Below are 18,213 nucleotides of genomic sequence, written 5' to 3'. Positions count from 1 at the left end.
CATAGTTGCCGGGAACTGGCCGACTACAAGATAAGTTACCCCATGGGCTTCTGGAAATAACAACTGACAACAAGGTACAAAGGTTACTACATGTTTACTGGTAACTGACCACAAGGTCGACCACAAGGAGCGTGTTATGTTACTGGAATGTGGTTGCTAAATGTATTGTCAAGGGTATAAGCCCAACGTTCGTCCCAATCGGGGCGGGCAGTTTGGTTCCGGCATACAGTGTGTTATGCTGCCTGTCCGCCTTCCTATTGGGCAATATGAATAAACCGCGTTTTGCCCTAATTTGTTTGGACTCCATTTCGTGATCCAAAGCAGCCCAGCAAGGACCTGAATGGTAAGATTTGGGAACACTAGTGAGTTTCCCTTACACTTAAGCTCTCCCTTTCTCCCTCTCCTCCCTCTGCAGATCCTGATCCATGCCACCATTTTTGCCCGCATGCTTCCTGACCAGAAAACACTCCTGATCCAGAGCTTCCAAGCCTTGAAGTGAGTCTATGGGGATGCTATAAAATTGGGAATGGGGAGGGCGGAGCTTTCTCATGTCTGTCAACACTTCCTTCTCTCTCCGGCCTCCCTTTGCAGCTACTGCGTGGCCATGTGTGGAGATGGGGCCAACGACTGCGGGGCCCTGAAGGCTGCTGATGTGGGCATCTCCCTCTCCGACGCGGAGGCCTCTGTGGCCTCCCCCTTCACGTCCCGGACCCCCAACATCGAGTGTGTCCCCGTCGTCATCCGGTAGGTCATGCGCCGCAGAGGGCAGTCTGTGAGCAAAGCAACCCTTTCAATGATTCTGTCCCTTTCTCCTGCAGGGAAGGCCGGTGCTCCCTGGTCACCTCCTTTGGGGTCTTCAAGTACATGGCCCTCTACAGCCTGGTCCAGTTCGTCTCGGTACTTCTGCTCTACACGGTGAGAAGACCTCTCATCTCTGCTGTTGCTCCTGGAGCACCTCTTGGCTTAGAATCCTAGTGCTGGAAGATGAGCCCAAAGGCCATCCAGTCCCACCCCATTCTGCCACAAAGCAGGACAGCTGGCAACCCAGCCTCTGCTTAGTTAGTAGCCTCCAAAGAGGGAGCCTCCACCAGATTCCATGGCAGAGAGTTCCACTGTTGAATGGGATAGATAGATAGATAGATAGATAGATAGATAGATAGATAGATAGATAGATAGATAGATAGGGTTGGTAGATGGATGGATGGATGGATGGATGGATAGATTGAATGGACAGATAGGTAGATAATGGATGGATGGTTAGATGGATAGGTAGGATGGGCTGGTGGGTAGATGGATGGATAAAGGATGGATAGAAGGATGGATATATAGGGTGGATAGATAGATAGATAGATAGATAGATAGATAGATAGATAGATAGATAGATAGATAGATAGATAGATAGATAGATAAGGTGGGTGGATAAGGGATGGATAGATAGGGTGGATGGATGGATGGACAGATAGATAAATTATAGATTGATAGGATAGATGATGGATGGGTGGATAGATAGAATGATAAATAGATTGTATGTATAGATACATGGATGATAGGATAAATGATGGATGGATAGATAGATACGGTGGGTAGGTGAATGAATGGATAGAAGGATGGTTAGGTTGATTAGATAGATAGGTAGATTATGGATGGATGGGTAGGTAGATAGATGGATGGATAGGGTAGGTAGGTAGGTAGGTAGGTAGATAGATAGATAGATAGATAGATAGATAGAGTAGGAAGATAGATGGATGGATGGATGGATGTATGGATGGATGGAGGGAGTAGGTAGGTAGGAAGACAGACAGACAGATAGATGGATGGCTAGGGTAGGTAGGTAGGTAGGATATATGATGGAAAGATGGATGGGTAGAAAGACAAAAAGATGAATGGATGGATAGATAGGATGGATAGGTAGGTCAGATATATGATGGATAGATAAGATAGGATAGATGACTGATAGATATGTAAATAGAATAATATTAATCTTTGAGTTAGAAAGGGCCTTCAGAGGCCATCCAGTCCAGCCCCTTCTTCTACGCAGGCAAAGTACCACCTGAACCCTCCCAACAGATGGCCACTTAGCTTCTTCTGCTGAAAAGGGGAGGAGCCTCTGTTGGACTCAAGAGGAGGCAGACAGCGTTCCCAATTGTGTTGAGCTCTGTCCTGCCCTGCTGTCCTCCAGATCGACACCAACCTGGGTGACCTGCAGTTCCTCTTCTTCGACCTGGTCATCACCACCACGGTGGCCGCCCTGATGGGCCGCACGGCCCCCTCCCCGGACCTGGCCCCCCGTCGCCCGCAAGGGGCCCTCCTCAGCGTCCTGGTCCTGGGCAGCCTCTCCCTCCAGACCGCCCTCCTCATCGCCATCCAGGTCACCGGGTACTTCGTGACCACCGCCCAGCCCTGGTGAGCCCCACTCAGGACCAGCATGTAGTCCTCATCAAAGAAAAAGCCTGTCACCTTGCTCTCCTCCTATCCCCACTCAGGGATTGGATGGACAGATAGGTTTCAAAGCTTGGCTTTGCTCTTGAAGGAGGGCTGAAGCTTCAAGTGCTCTACTACTGGCACGAGAAGCTTCCTGTCTGCTAAACTGCTGCTGCTCCTGCTGTTGTTGCTGCTTTACCATTTCCGAATGCCTCCTCCTCTTCCATGCAGGTTCGTCCCTTTGAACAGCAGCGTCCCGGCCCCGCAGAATCTGCCCAACTACGAGAACACGGTGGTCTTCTGCATCTCGGGCTTCCAATACCTGACCCTGGCGGTGGTCATGTCCAAAGGGCACCCTTTCCGGAAGCCCCTTTACACCAATGGTGAGTGAGTGGGCAAGGCCCAACGCCCTCTTGTTGTGCGTTCTCTTCTCTCACGGTCATGCCTGTGTCCTCGTTCCCTCTGCAGTGCTGTTCCTGGTGGCGCTGGTCCTCCTCTTTGGCCTCATGGCTTGGCTGACCCTCTCCCCGCTGCCCTTCATGCGGCGCTGGCTGCAGCTCAAGAGCATCGGGGACCTTCGCTTCAAGGCCGTCCTCCTGGGCATGGCCACCCTCCACTTCTTCGCCGCCTTCGTCCTGGAGGTACGTCCACCTGAATCATCAGATTCCCATTGGAATCGAATCACCAGGGCAGAAGTGATTGCCACTTTTGCATATGCCAAAGTTGAGTTGTGTTTACATATCGGAAAGGACGTCCTAAGGAAGAGGGAGCAGGATTTGGCCTCTATGGTGCCATAGGTCCACATGACAGGGAAGGAGAACTTCATTAGGAAGACCTTCAACCATGGAACTCTCTGCCTCCTCGGAGTCTGGTGGAAGCTCCTTCTTTGGCGGCTTTGAGGCTCGAGGGCCATCTGTTGGGAGGGATTTGATTGTGTATTGTCGAAGGCTTTCATGGCCGGAATCACTGGGTTGTTGTAGTTTTTTTCGGGCTATATGCCTAGAGGCATTTTTCTATATCTGTGGAATGACCAGGGTGGGACAAAGGACTTTTGTCTGCTGGAGCTAGGTGTGAATGTTTCAACTGGCCGCCTTGATTTGCATTTAATGGCTTGGAAGTGCCTGGAGGAATCTTTTGTTGAGAGGTGATTAGATGCGCCTGATTGTGTAATTTTTGAGTTTTTTAATACTAAAAATACTAAATACTAAAAAAATAAAAAATATACTAAATACTAAAAATACTAAATACTAAAAATACTAAATACTAAAAATAATAAAAATAATTTTAATAAAAAATAAAAAAAATAAAAAAATACTAAATACTAAAAATAATAAAAATACTAAATACTAAAAATACTAAATACTAAAACCGCGTTGAGTCGCCGATTTAGGCTGAGAAACGGCGGTATATAAGCACAGTAATAAATAATAAATAAATAAATAAATAAAACAGAGAGGAAAAAACCAGGCACAGATTAACACCTCCCAGCAACAGATTTTCCCAGACTCAGGCAGGCCTTCAAATGCTAATGAAGGTAATCAGCTAAACATTCACACCTAACTGCAGCAGGGAAGAGCTCCTTGCCCCACCCCAGCCATTCCACAGATATATAGACCCATTTTTCCTACTTCCAACAGACCTTCTCAACCTCTGAGGATGCTTGCCATAGATGCAGGCGAAACGTCAGGAGAAATGCCTCTAGAACATGGCTCTATAGCCCGAAAAAACCCACAAGAACCTAGTGATTCCAGCCATGAAAGCCTTCGACAATACAAATAAATAAAAGTTTTTATTAAAAACTTTAATATTAAAAAACTCAAAAATTACAACAGCAAAACAACAGAGAGTCAACAATCAGGCACATCAAATCGCCTCTCAACAAAAGATTCCCCCAGGAACTTCCAAGCCATTCAATGCAAATCAAGGTGATCAGTTGAAACATTCACACCTAGCTCCACCTAGAGCCCCCGGTGGCGCAGTGGGTTAAAGCTCTGTGCCGGCAGGACTGAAGACCGACAGGTCGCAGGTTCGAATCCGGGGAGAGGCGGATGAGCTCCCTCTATCAGCTCCAGCTCCTCATGCAGGGACATGAGAGAAGCCTCCCACAAGGATGATAAAACATCAAAATCATCCGGGCGTCCCCTGGGCAACGTCCTTGCAGATGGCCAATTCTCTCACAACAGGACACTCCTGACACGACAATATATATACCTAGCTCCAGCAGACAAAAGTCCTTTGTCCCACCCTGGTCATTCCACAGATATATAAACCCATTTTCCTACTCCCAACAGACCTCACTACCTCTGAGGATGCTTGCCATAGATGCAGGCGAAACGTCAGGAGAAAATGCCTCTGGAACATGGCCATATAGCCTGAAAAAACCTACAACAACCCAGATTTGATTGTGCTTTTCCTGTTTGGAAGAATGGGGCTGGACTCAATGGCCTTTGGAGATCTCTTCCAACTCTAGGATTCTATTATCATCATTCTATTGTTGTTGTTGTTAAGCAGAGGCTGGAGGGCCACCTGTTAGGAAGGCTTTGATGGGGCTGTTCCAGCTCTAAGACCCTATGGTTCTCTCTCTTCCAGACCGGCTTGGATTACGGCCTACTGGACGGCCTGCGGTCCTTGCTGCGTCCCAAGAAGGCGCCCAGGAAGCTCTTCAAGCGGCTGGAGAAGGAGATGCGGCGGGAGGGGGCCCCGTGGCCCCCGCTGGACCAGACCCTCACCGCCAAGAGTACGAGCAGCAGTAGGGTCTCCATCACAGGAAGATGACCCCGCTGGCCCTTTGGACGTGGCCCCTAACTTATTCCCTGCTCCCGGTGGGCCAGCTGACCCTCAGCCTGCGGGCAGACCCTGAGGAGCTGGCCGGCCCTTCCTTGCCCAGGGGCCACCCTTGACCCTTCCTCCCAAGCCTGAGATTTGCACTGTGAGGAGTCGGGGTCTGCAGGGAGACCTTCCTCCAATCTTTCCTTCTTTCTTTCTTTGCCAAAGAACCCTCCTGCGCGTGGGATACGTCCCGGTCAATGTGATTTTAGAGTTGCGTGATTAAAGAGATTCTATTTTCCTCCGGCCGTCGTCCTTATTTCCTCTTTCAGGGGCCTTTGGGGGCCCAAGGGCTCCCCTTCCTGTTGGCCCCCGTTCGCAAGGGGTCTTCCTCCTCCTTTCCCATGATGGCAGCCAACGGGAACGGGTGTTGGGGGAACCCTCCCTCCTTTGGCCGATGACCATCCGATTGCAATGACCATCTGATTGCGATTATCACCGAATTGCAAGGATTGCAACGACCAGATTGTGACGACCACCCGATGGCAGTGACCATCAGAATGGCAACGACCACAGGATTGCAGATTGTGATGACCATCAGACTGCAATGACCATCTGATTGTGATGACCATCAAATTGCAATGACTATTAGATTGCAATGACCACTGGACTGCAATTACAATGACCATCAGATTATGACAACCACCGGATTGCAATGACCATTGGATTGTAGATTGCAATGACCATCCGATTACAACGATCACTGAATTGCGATGACCATCAGATTGTAACAACATTTATTTATTTACTTACTTACTTACTTACTTACTGTATTTATACTCTGCTCTTCTCACCCTGAAGGGGACTCATAGGTTGCATAACATTCAATTTGCAATGACCATTGCATTGCGACAACCACCGGATTTGCAATGACCAACAGACTGCAATGACCAGACTGTGATGACCACCGGATTGTGATGACCATCGGATTACAACAACCATGAGATTGCAATGGCTGATTGCAACCACCACTAGATTGTGACAACCCTTGGGTCAGGATGACCACCAGATGGTAATGACTATCAGAATATGATGACCACTGGGTTGCAATGACCGTTGGTTTGCAATGACCACTAGATTGCAATGACCCAGATTGCAATGACCACTAGATTGCAATGACCATTGGTTTGCAACAACCACCGGATTGCAATGACCATTGGTTTGAAATGACCATGAGATTGCAATGACCACCAGATTGCAATGACCATTGGTTTGCAATGACCATGAGATTGCAATGACCACCAGATTGCAATGACCATTGGTGTGCAATGACCATGAGATTGCAATGACCATTGGTATGCAATGACCATGAGATTGCAATGACCATTGGTTTGCAATGACCACCAGATTGCAATGACCACTGGTTTGCAATGACCATTGGTTTGCAATGATCATGAGATTGTAATGACCATTGGTTTGCAATGACCACCAGATTGCAATGACCATTGGTTTGCAATGACCATGAGATTGCAATGAGCATGAGATTTCAATGACCACCAGATTGCAATGACCACTGGTTTGCAACAACCATGAGATTGCAATGACCACCGGATTGCAATGACCATTGGTTTGCAACGACCACCAGATTGCAATGACCACTGGTTTGCAATGACTACCAGATTGCAATGACCATTGGTGTGCAATGACCATGAGATTGCAATGACCATTGGTTTGCAATGACCATGGGCTTGCTCTGCCCGCTTGAGGAGCGGGAGGGAGGCGTTAGGACCCAGGCATTGCCCCTCCCTCCCTCCCCCCTTGCTCCCCCCTCCTTTAACCCCCATCCGGGCTCCCCTCCCCTCTTTGCAAGCCAGGCAGAAGAGGTCCAGCCGGCTTTGGGCACAGAGCAGAAGAGAGAGGCCTCTTGACTGGTCAGTAACAATGGAGAGAGGGGGCATGGGGGGGGGGTGTCCATCATAATAAGGAAAGTCCCAGGAAGGGAGGGGAGGGGGCAACCTGTGGAGGGGTGTCTCGTGGATGTGCCCCCTTCCCAAAGCTTGAGGAGCAATGACCTGCAGCTCCTGAGAAGACTCCTGCTTCTGACCATGGGTTGCCTGCTTGCCTGCCTGCCTCCCTTTGTGCCCGGGCACATTCCTCAACCAAGCAGCAGCTGCCCCCTTGCTTTTGCAGGGTGGGTTTTCCTAAGCACCCCCCCCCCCCCCCCTTTCTGCTTTTCCTGGAATTTGGGGGAAGTTGACTCTGTGGAAGCCATTAAGGGGGAGGGGGGGAGGAGGAGAGGCTGCCATTGGTGGGGTTGGGTTTGGGGCAAAGGGGTGGGGGCTGCCTTTTGTTCTCTCCCATGGCCTGATTGCTCCCAGATGTGCCCGCCTGGCCCCAACATCTGGATCCTCTAAAGCCTTCACTCCTCCTCCTCCTCCTCCTCCTCCTCCTCCTCCTCAAGGCCCCTCTCCTCTGTGGGTCGGGCCAAGGAATCCCCTCATAGACCCCACTCAAGAAGAGTCCAGAGGGACCTCTAAAAGCCATCCAGTCCAACCCCCTCCACCTTCCAGGCATGAAAGGCACCATCCAACCCCTCCTGACAGATGGCCATCTGGAAGCCTAGAGTCAGAAGGGAACTCTAAAGGCCATCCAGTCCAACCCCTTCTGCCTTCATGCAGGAAATGCACAATACAACCCTTCCCGACAGATGGCCATCCAGCCCTTCTTCATACAGGAAATGCACAAGCCAATCCCTCCCAACAGATGGCCATCTAGCCTGTCATGGAAGCCAAGAGTCAGAAGGGAACTCTAAATGCACAAGCCAATCCAGTCCAACCTTTTCTGCCTTCATGCAGGGAATGCACAATACAATCCTTCTCAACAGATAGCCATCGAGCCCTTCTTCATACAGGAAATGCACAAGCCAATCCCTCCCAACAGATGGCCATCCAGCTTGTGATTGAAGCCTAGAGTTGGAAGGGAACTCTAAAGGCCATCCAGTCCAACCCCTTCTGCCTTCATGCAGGAAATGCACAATACAATCCTTCCCGACAGATGGCCATCCAGCCCTTCTTCATACAGGAAATGCACAAGCCAATCCAGTCCAACCTTTTCTGCCTTCATGCAGGGAATGCACAATACAACCCTTCCCGACAGATGGCCATCCAGCCCTTCTTCATACAGGAAATGCACAAGCCAATCCCTCCCAACAGATGGCCATCCAGCTTGTGATTGAAGCCTAGAGTCGGAAGGGAACTCTAAAGGCCATCCAGTCCAACCTTTTCTGTCTTCATGCAGGAAATGCACAATACAATCCTTCCTGACAGATGGCCATCCAGCCCTTCTTTATACAGGAAATGCACAAGCCAATCCCTCCCAACAGATGGCCATCCAGCTTGTGATTGAAGCCTAGAGTTGGAAGGGAACTCTAAAGGCCATCCAGTCCAACCTTTTCTGCCTTCATGCAGGAAATGCACAATACAACCCTTCCCGACAGATAGCCATCCAGCCCTTCATACAGGAAATGCACAAGCCAATCCCTCCCAACAGATTGCCATCCAGCCTGTCAAGTACTCATAGAACTCTAGATTCAGAGGGGACCTCTAAATGCACAAGCCAACCCTTCCCAACAGATGGCCATCCAGCCCTTCTTCATACAGGAAATGCACAAGCCAATCCCTCCCAACAGGTGGCCATCCAGCCTGTCAAGTACTCATAGAACTCTACATTCAGATGGCCATCCAGCCCTTCTTCATACAGGAAATGCACAAGCCAATCCCTCCCAACAGATGGCCACCTGACCCAGCCTGTTAAGTACTCATATAACTCTAGAGTCAGAAGGAACCTCTAAATGCACAAGCCAACCCTTCCCAACAGATGGCCTTCCAGCCTGTCATGGAAGCCTAAAGTCGGAAGAGAACTCTAAAGGACATCCAGCTCTTCTTCATGTAGGAAATGCACAATTCAACCCTTCCCAACAGATGGCCGCCCAGCCTGTCTGCAGCTCCATGCCAGTGACTTCTTTCCCATCAAGCCTTGGGTGGCTCTCTGCCCAGACAGAGCCCTGGGGGCACGGACATACACACACACACACGCATACCCCGTGTTGCTTCAGCCACACAGACAGCGGATGAGATCATGTCCACAAACAAAGGCTGCCGGTCCAGAGGAAAAAACTCTACTGAAAGGGGTCCCCAAAGGGCATCTAGTCCAACCCTTCTGTCATGGACGACACAATCCGATCCCTCCCAGCAGATGGCCATCTTAGCCTTACAGAGAAAGAGACCCCACTGGAAGGGGTCCTCAAAGGGCATCCAGTCCAACCCCTTTCTGCTGTGGAAGACGCAATCTGATCCCTCCCAGCAGATGGCCATTCAGCCTCAGTTCAGAAACTTCCAGCGAAGGAGATTCTGCTGAAAGGCATCTAGTCCAACCCCTTTCTGCCAATGGAAAAGGATACAATCCGATCCTTCCTGGCAGACGGCCATCCAGCCTCAGTTCAGAAACCTCCACTGGAATAGACCTCCATTGGCCAACCCTCTTTGACCAATGGAGGACACAATATGATCCCTCCCAACAGATAGCTATCCAGCCTTAGATCAGAGAAGGAGACTCTCAAAAGGGAATCTAGTCCAACCAGGCAGGAATGAAACCATGATGATGGTGAAGGTGAAGGAGAGACTGGATGGCTACCTGCCTGGATGGAAGAAGGGAGGGGGTTTGGGCTGGATGGCCCTCTTTGGGGGTCTCTCTCTTCCAAGGCTAGGATCTCTGTGAAAGGTGGGCTCCTTCCTTCCCAGTCGCCAATGGCTCTCTCATGCCTTCTGCTCCAGGTGACGTACCTGCACCTGCTTTCCTGCTCCTGAGAATGAAGGCCGTGTCGCTCTTTCTGCTCTGCCTCCCAGGTGAGTCCTGCTTCCCAGGTGAAGTGGGCAGGGTGGGGAGAGGCGGGGTCCCCCAAAGACTCCTTCTCTGTCTCTCTCTCTGTGTCTCCACGCAGCCCTCCTGGCCCAAGGACAGTACGACATCGAGGACCCGGCCTACCATGACACGCCCTACGTCCCCTATGAAATAGGTAAGCCTCCAAATCGGACTGGAAGAGCCGACTTTGACGTTCCTTCCAGGTGTTTTGGGCTTCCTAACAGCCCCAGGCCGTTTCGAAGGTTCAGGCGGCGTTTGCACAACAGAAGGCTGTGATTGAAGCTAACATTGCTCAGCAAAAAGTAGAGCTAGAAGTTCTGGGAAAGCAGTGTGCGCATGCAACAGTCGTGGCTAAGTGAAAGGTTTTAGAGCAGACCATCATCATCATGGGCCAACTTTGGCCCTCCCTCCAGGTGTTTTGGACTTTCTCAAATTAAACAGATGAGGGGGGAAAGGAAGTCCAAAACACTTGGAGGGAGGGCCAAAGTTGGACCAGGCCTGCTTGAAATTGGGGTGGATCTGACGGTTCCCCTTTCCTCCCCTTCTTTTTCTAGAGAGCCAGGACTACTACGACTACGCCGCCGGCAACGGTGAGTAGCCTCTTCCTTGACCTCTTGGACGTCCACCTATCTGTCCGTCCGCCCCCCTTGGAGTGGGAAGGACCGAGTGGAGCTGAACGACACCCGTTTTGCCTTGCAGACCTCTCCCCACAGACCCCCGAGGAGCAGTACCAGTTCCAGTCTCAGCAGCAGAACCAGCAGGAGGTCATCCCTGCCCCCACCCATGGTCAGCACAATCTCCTGTTTTCTTTTCCTTCATTCTTTCATTCCTCCCCTTCTGCCTTCCCTTCCCTCTTTCCTACCTTCTCCTCTTCCTCTTGCTTCCTTCCATCCGTCTTCCCTTTTCTTTCCTTCCCTTCCTTTATTCCTCCCCTTCTTTCGTCCCTTCCTTCCCACCTTCCCCTTCCTACCTACCATGGTTCTTCCCTTCCTTCCTTCCTTTTCTTCTTCCCCTTCCATTCTCCTTCTTTTCCGTCTTTGCTTCCCTTTCCTTCATTCTTCCCCTTCTTTCTTCTTCCCTTCCCACCTTCCATCCTTCTCTTCCCTTCCCTTCATTCTTTCATTCCTCCCTTCTTCTCTTCTCGTTCCTTCTTCCATTCCCATCTTCCATTCTTTTCTTTTCTCCCCTTCTTTTATTCCTCCCCTTCTTCCCTCCCCTCTTTTCTTCTCTTCCTTCCTTTCTTCCTCCCCTTCCTTCTTCCCTTCCCTCTTTCCTTCATTCCTCCCCTTCTTTCTTCTTCCCTTCCCACCTTCCATACTTCTTCTCTTCCCTTCATTCTTTCATTCCTCCCCTTCTTCCTCCCTTTCATTCCTCTTTCCTTCTTCCATTCTCATCTTCCATTCTTCTTCCCTTCCCTTCTTTCTTTCCTTCCTCCCCTTCCTTTATTCCTCCCCTTCTTCCCTTCCCTTCCTTCCTCTCCTTCCCTCTTTCCGTCATTCCTCCCCTTCTTTCTTCTTCCCTTCCCACCTTCCATCCTTCTTCTCTTCCCTTCTTCCCTTTCTCCTTCCCTTTCCTTCGTTTTCATTCCTCCCCTTCTTTCTCCTCTTGCCTTTCCTTCTTCCCTTCCCTCTTTCCCTCCTTCATCCTTTCCCTCTTTCATTCCTCCCCTTTCTTCTTCCCTTTCTCTTTTATCCTTTCTCTCCTTCCTTCTATAGTCCTTCTCCTTTGGGAAGACCCCTCATTCTCTAATTTTTCTTTCTTATTTTTCCTTTTTTTGCCAGATGCTGCTGAGACAGAGCCAACCGAGCCAGGACCCCTAGGTAGGTACCAATGGCGGCAAGGAACACCTTGCTCTTCCTCCCTGGAGGATGCCAGGAGCCATCTTTGGGGGGCTTGGGGGTCTCCGGGAGGGGCAAAGGGACGCCCTTGTTCGACCCCGACCACCGCCTTTCCCTTCCAGACTGCCAAGAGGAGCAGTACCCTTGCACTCGGCTCTACTCGGTCCACAAGCCCTGCAAGCAGTGCCTGAACGAGATCTGCTTCTACAGGTGGGTTGGCCTCCATCGCAGTCACAGGGTTGGGAGAGACCCCCAAAGGCCGTCCAAAACCCGATCCCTCCCAACAGATGGCCATCAAACCCTTGCTTAATAATAATAATAATAATAGAATCCTAGTCTTGGAAGGGACCTAAAGAGGGCCATCTAGTCCAACCCCATGATACCAGGTAGAAAAAGGACAATTTGATCCCTCTGGACAGATGATCATCCAGTCCTTATATAACAACAGCAACAACAATAGAATCCTAGTGTTGGAAGACATTGCATGGGCCATCCAATCCAACCTGACGATGCCATGAAGGAAAAGCACAATCAAAGCACCCCTGACAGATGGCCACTCAGCTTCTGCTCAAAAGCCTCCAAAGAAGGAGCTTCCACCAGACTCCGAGGCAGAGAGTTCCACTGCTGAACAGTTCTTACAATCAGGAAGCCCTTCCTAATAATGTTCAGGTGGGATCTTGTATTTGGACCCATGGCACCACTGAGTCTTAGTCTCCAGGGCGGTCTCCTGACGGCATCCTTTCCCGTATTATTTATGTCTTCACGGGGCCGCCTTCCTCCCTCCAGTCTCCGCAGGGTTTACGTGATCAACAAGGAGATCTGTGTCCGCACGGTCTGTGCCCACGAGGAGCTCCTCAGGGGTAAGCCTTGACCTTCCACCTTCCTGAGTGGCACCGGTCAGTCGGTCAGTCTTTGGCCTGGCCATCTCTCTCTCTCTCTCTGAAGCAGCAGACTAGTGGTCATCTTCCTTCCTTCCATCCGTCCGTCAAAGTAGCTCACAATCAAAAACATTACAACTTAAAATATACAATAATAAACAGTATATCATTATAGATTATCACTACTAGTTATATTTAATATATTAGTATTACCATACCACAATATTATTACATATTATTATAAGTGTTGCATTACATTATATTATTATCAATATATGTCTATACAAAATATATATATTAGTATTATTATCATTATTATTAGTGTTATATTGTATTACATTACAATATTATCATTCTTGTACGTATATACAATATATATATTAGTATTATTACATAACAATATTATTATCATTAGTGTTATATTGTGTTACAATATAATATTATTATCAATATATATGTCTATACAATATATATTAGTATTATTACATTACAATATTATTATTAGTGTTATATTGTATTACATTATATTATTCTTGTATGTATATACAATATATATATTAGTATTATTACACTACAATATTATCATTATTATTAGTGTTATATTGTATTACATTATATTATTATTAGCAACATTATATGTCTATACAATATATATTAGTATTATTACACTACAATATTATTATCAATATTATACATCTATACAATATATATTAGTATTATTACATTACTATATTATCATTATTATTAGTGTTATATTGCATTACATTACAATATTATTATCAATATTATACATCTATACAATATATACATTAGTATTATTACATTACCATATTATTATCATTATTATTAGTGTTATATTGCATTACATTGCAATATTGTTATCAATATTATATGTCTATATATATGTATATTAGTATTATTACATTACAATATTATTATCATTATTATTAGTGTTATATTGTATTACATTGCAATATTATTATCAATATTATACATCTATGCAATATATATTAGTATTATTACATTACAATATTATTATCGTTATTATTAGTGTTATATTGTATTACAATATATTATTATCAATATTTTATGTCTATACAATATATATAATATATTAGTATTACATTACAATATTATTATCGTTATTATTAGTGTTATATTGTATTACAATACTATTATCAATATTATACATCTATACAATATATATTAGTATTATTACATTACAATATTATTATCAATATTATACATCTATACAATATATATTAGTATTATTACATTACAATATTATTATCGTTATTATTAGTGTTATATTGTATTACAATATATTATTATCAATATTTTATGTCTATACAATATATATAATATATTACATTACAATACTATTATCAATATTATACATCTATACAATATATATTAGTATTATTACATTACAATATTATTATCGTTATTATTAGTGTTATATTGCATTACATTACAATATTATTATCAATATTATACGTCTATATATTAGTATTATTACATTACAATATTATTATCATTAATATTAGTGTTATATTGTATTACATTATAATATTATTATCAATATGTCTATACAATATATATTAGTATTATTCCATTACAATATTATTATCAATATTATATGTCTATACAATATATCTAATATATTAGTATTACATTACAATATTATTATCGTTATTATTAGTGTTATATTGCATTACAATATATTATTATCAATATTTTATGTCTATACAATATATATAATATATTACATTACAATACTATTATCAATATTATACATCTATACAATATATATTAGTATTATTACATTACAATATTATTATCATTATTATTAGTGTTATATTGCATTACATTACAATATTATTATCAATATTATACGTCTATATATTAGTATTATTACATTACAATATTATTATCATTAATATTAGTGTTATATTGTATTACATTATAATATTATTATCAATATGTCTATACAATATATATTAGTATTATTCCATTACAATATTATTATCAATATTATATGTCTATACAATATATCTAATATATTAGTATTACATTACAATATTATTATTATCATTATTATTAGTGTTATATTGTATTACAATACTATTATCAATATTATACGTCTATACAATATATATTAGTATTATTACATTCCAATATTATTATCATTGTTATTAGTGTTATATTATACGTCTATAAAATATATATTAGTATTATTACATTACAATGTTATTATCATTATTATTAGTGTTATATTGTATTACAATACTATTATCAATATTATACGTCTATACAATATATATTAGTATTATTACATTCCAATATTATTATCATTGTTATTAGTGTTATATTATACGTCTATAAAATATATATTAGTATTATTACATTACAATGTTATTATCATTATTATTAGTGTTATATTGTATTACAATACTATTATCAATATTATACGTCTATACAATATATATTAGTATTATTACATTACAATATTATTATCATTATTATTAGTGTTATATTATACGTCTATAAAATATATATTAGTATTATTACATTACAATATTATTATCATTATTATTAGTGTTATATTATACGTCTATAAAATATATATTAGTATTATTACATTACAATATTATTATCATTATTATTAGTGTTATATTGTATTACAATACTATTATCAATATTATACGTCTATACAATATATATTAGTATTATTACATTACAATATTATTATCATTATTATTAGTGTTATATTATATGTCTATAAAATATATATTAGTATTATTACATTACAATATTATTATCATTATTATTAGTGTTATATTGTATTACAATACTATTATCAATATTATACGTCTATACAATATATATTAGTATTATTACATTACAATATTATTATCATTATTATTAGTGTTATATTATACGTCTATAAAATATATATTAGTATTATTACATTACAATATTATTATCATTATTATTAGTGTTATATTGTATTACAATACTATTATCAATATTATACGTCTATACAATATATATTAGTATTATTACTACATTACAATATTATTATCATTATTATTAGTGTTATATTGTATTACAATACTATTATCAATATTATACGTCTATACAATATATATTAGTATTATTACATTACAATATTATTATCATTATTATTAGTGTTATATTGTATTACATTTTATTATTATCAATATTATATGTCTATGCAATATATATATTAGTATTATTACATTACAATATTATTATTAGTGTTATATTGCATTATATTACAATATTACTATCAATATTATATGTCTATACAATATATATAATATATTAGTATTATTACATTACAATACTATTATCAGTATTATACATCTATACAATATATATTAGTGTATTGTCGAAGGCTTTCATGGCCGGAATCACTCAGTTCTTGTGGGTTTTTTCGGGCTATATGGCCATGTTCTAGAGGCATTTCTCCTGACGTTTCGCCTGCATCTATGGCAAGCATCCTCACCTCTACCTCTGAGGATGCTTGCCATAGATGCAGGCGGAACGTCAGGAGAAATGCCTCTAGAACATGGCCATATAGCCCGAAAAAACCCACAAGAACTGAATATATATTAGTATTATTACATTGCAATATTATTATCATTATTATTAGTGTTATATGTCTATACAATATATATTAGTATTATTACATTACAATGTTATCATTATTATTAGTGTTATATTATACATCTATACAATATATATTAGTATTATTACATTACAATATTATTATCATTATTATTAGTGTTATATTATATGTCTATACAATATATATTAGTATTATTACATTACAATGTTATTTTCTAATGCGATCTAGTTGCTTCTCATTGAGGACTGCAGGCTTGAGCAGTGTGTGGTTGCATTCCAACCCCTTCCTCCCTCCTTCCCTTTGCAGCGGACCTTTGCCGCGACAAGTTCTCCAAGTGCGGGGTGCTGGCGACGAGCGGCCTGTGCCAGACGGTGGGCCTCTCTTGCGCCAGGAGCTGCGGCGGGTGCTGAACCCTTTTGGTGGGTGCTGAATGAAGTGGCCAAAGAACGGACCCCCAGACCGGTCAACAGCCCCCCAACGGGACAGGGTCACCTCTCCTCTGCCACAACGCCTTTTGTATCCCATGGCACTTGTCCTTTTTCGTACGAAAACGTGTTACGGCCCGCCTGCAAATCCCGAATGGCGGGTTCGACTTGCAGATCCTTCCTTTTTGTATGAGCAACACCCCCTACTATTAAAAAGGAACAAGTGTCGCCGCTCTTGTCGTGAAGCCAAACCATTCCGATGGAAACCAGTGGGAGGTTTTGGGGGAAGGAGGAGGAAGCGACTGGGACAAAACTGTTCTTATTCCCGTCCTCTCAAGGGGAGAGTGGGCGGGGCTACCACCTGAAAGTGTCTAAGTTTTCTAGAACAGTGTTTCTCAACCTTCCAAATGCCGCGACCCCTTAATACAGGGTTAGTCAAAATGCATAGGCCAATAAGCCATTCAATTGAATGGCTTATTGGCCTATGCATTTTGACTAATGTACAGTTCCTCATGTTGTGGTGACCCCCCAACCATAACATTATTTTGCTATTTCATAACTGTAAATTTGCTCCTGTTATGAAACATAATGTAATTAATTATCTGATAAGCACGATATATTTTCATTCACTGGACCAAATTTGGCACAAATACCCAATATGCCCAAATTTGAATAGTGGTGGGGTTGGTTGGGGGTTGATTGATTTTGTCATTTGGGAGTTGTAGTTGCTGGGATTTATAGTTCACCTACAATCAAAGAGCATTCTTAACCCCACCAACAATTGAATTGGGCCAAACTTGGCACACAAAGAAGCCAACAGAAAACACTGGAAGGGTTTGGCGGGCATTGACCTTGAGTTTGGAGTTGTAGTTCACCTACATCCAGAGGTGGACTCAAACAATGATGGATCTGGGCCAAACTTGGCACAAATACTCAATATGCCCAAATGGGAACACTGGTGGAGTTTGGGGAAAATAGATCTTGACATTTTGGAGTTGTAGTTGTTGGGATTTATAGTTCACCTACAATCAAAGAGCATTCTTAACCCCGCCAACAATTGAATTGGGCCAAACTTGGCACACAAAGAAGCCAACAGAAAACACTGGAAGGGTTTGGCGGGCATTGACCTTGAGTTTGGAGTTGTAGTTCACCTACATCCAGAGGTGGACTCAAACAATGATGGATCTGGGCCAAACTTGGCACAAATACTCAATATGCCCAAATGGGAACACTGGTGGAGTTTGGGGAAAATAGAATCTTGACATTTTGGAGTTGTAGTTGCTGGGATTTATAGTTCACCTACAATCAAA

The 18,213-nt window shown here is 43.1% G+C and overlaps 2 protein-coding genes across 3 annotated transcripts in view; both read left to right on the top strand.

Annotated features, from left to right (window-relative positions):
- The window catches only part of ATP13A2 (ATPase cation transporting 13A2), a 59,331-nt gene extending 53,843 nt beyond the window's left edge, over positions 1–5,488 (top strand). For both annotated transcript variants that reach the window (XM_067472717.1, XM_060758832.2), the window contains exons 23-29: positions 416–495; positions 592–744; positions 819–915; positions 2,180–2,403; positions 2,653–2,804; positions 2,890–3,062; positions 5,011–5,488. In XM_067472717.1, coding sequence (XP_067328818.1) covers positions 416–495; positions 592–744; positions 819–915; positions 2,180–2,403; positions 2,653–2,804; positions 2,890–3,062; positions 5,011–5,196 — 1,065 coding nt within the window. In that variant the 3' untranslated portion in view covers positions 5,197–5,488. The remainder of the gene's footprint in view (positions 1–415; positions 496–591; positions 745–818; positions 916–2,179; positions 2,404–2,652; positions 2,805–2,889; positions 3,063–5,010) is intronic.
- A 1,545-nt stretch (positions 5,489–7,033) lies between these two features.
- MFAP2 (microfibril associated protein 2) lies at positions 7,034–17,131 on the top strand. The gene is made up of 9 exons (XM_067472715.1): positions 7,034–7,118; positions 10,020–10,091; positions 10,187–10,261; positions 10,662–10,697; positions 10,807–10,893; positions 11,889–11,927; positions 12,068–12,155; positions 12,732–12,805; positions 16,785–17,131. The coding sequence occupies exons 2-9, from the start codon at positions 10,055–10,057 to the stop codon at positions 16,886–16,888; spliced, it is 540 nt and encodes a 179-aa protein (XP_067328816.1). The 5' UTR covers positions 7,034–7,118; positions 10,020–10,054; the 3' UTR covers positions 16,889–17,131.
- Positions 17,132–18,213: the final 1,082 nt, after the last annotated feature.

Source organism: Anolis sagrei, chromosome 13 (genome assembly GCF_037176765.1).
Source record: "Anolis sagrei isolate rAnoSag1 chromosome 13, rAnoSag1.mat, whole genome shotgun sequence".
Lineage (NCBI taxonomy): Eukaryota > Metazoa > Chordata > Lepidosauria > Squamata > Dactyloidae > Anolis > Anolis sagrei.
The sequence above is the reverse complement of the archived record's forward strand: the minus strand, read 5'-3'. Positions and strand labels throughout refer to the sequence as shown.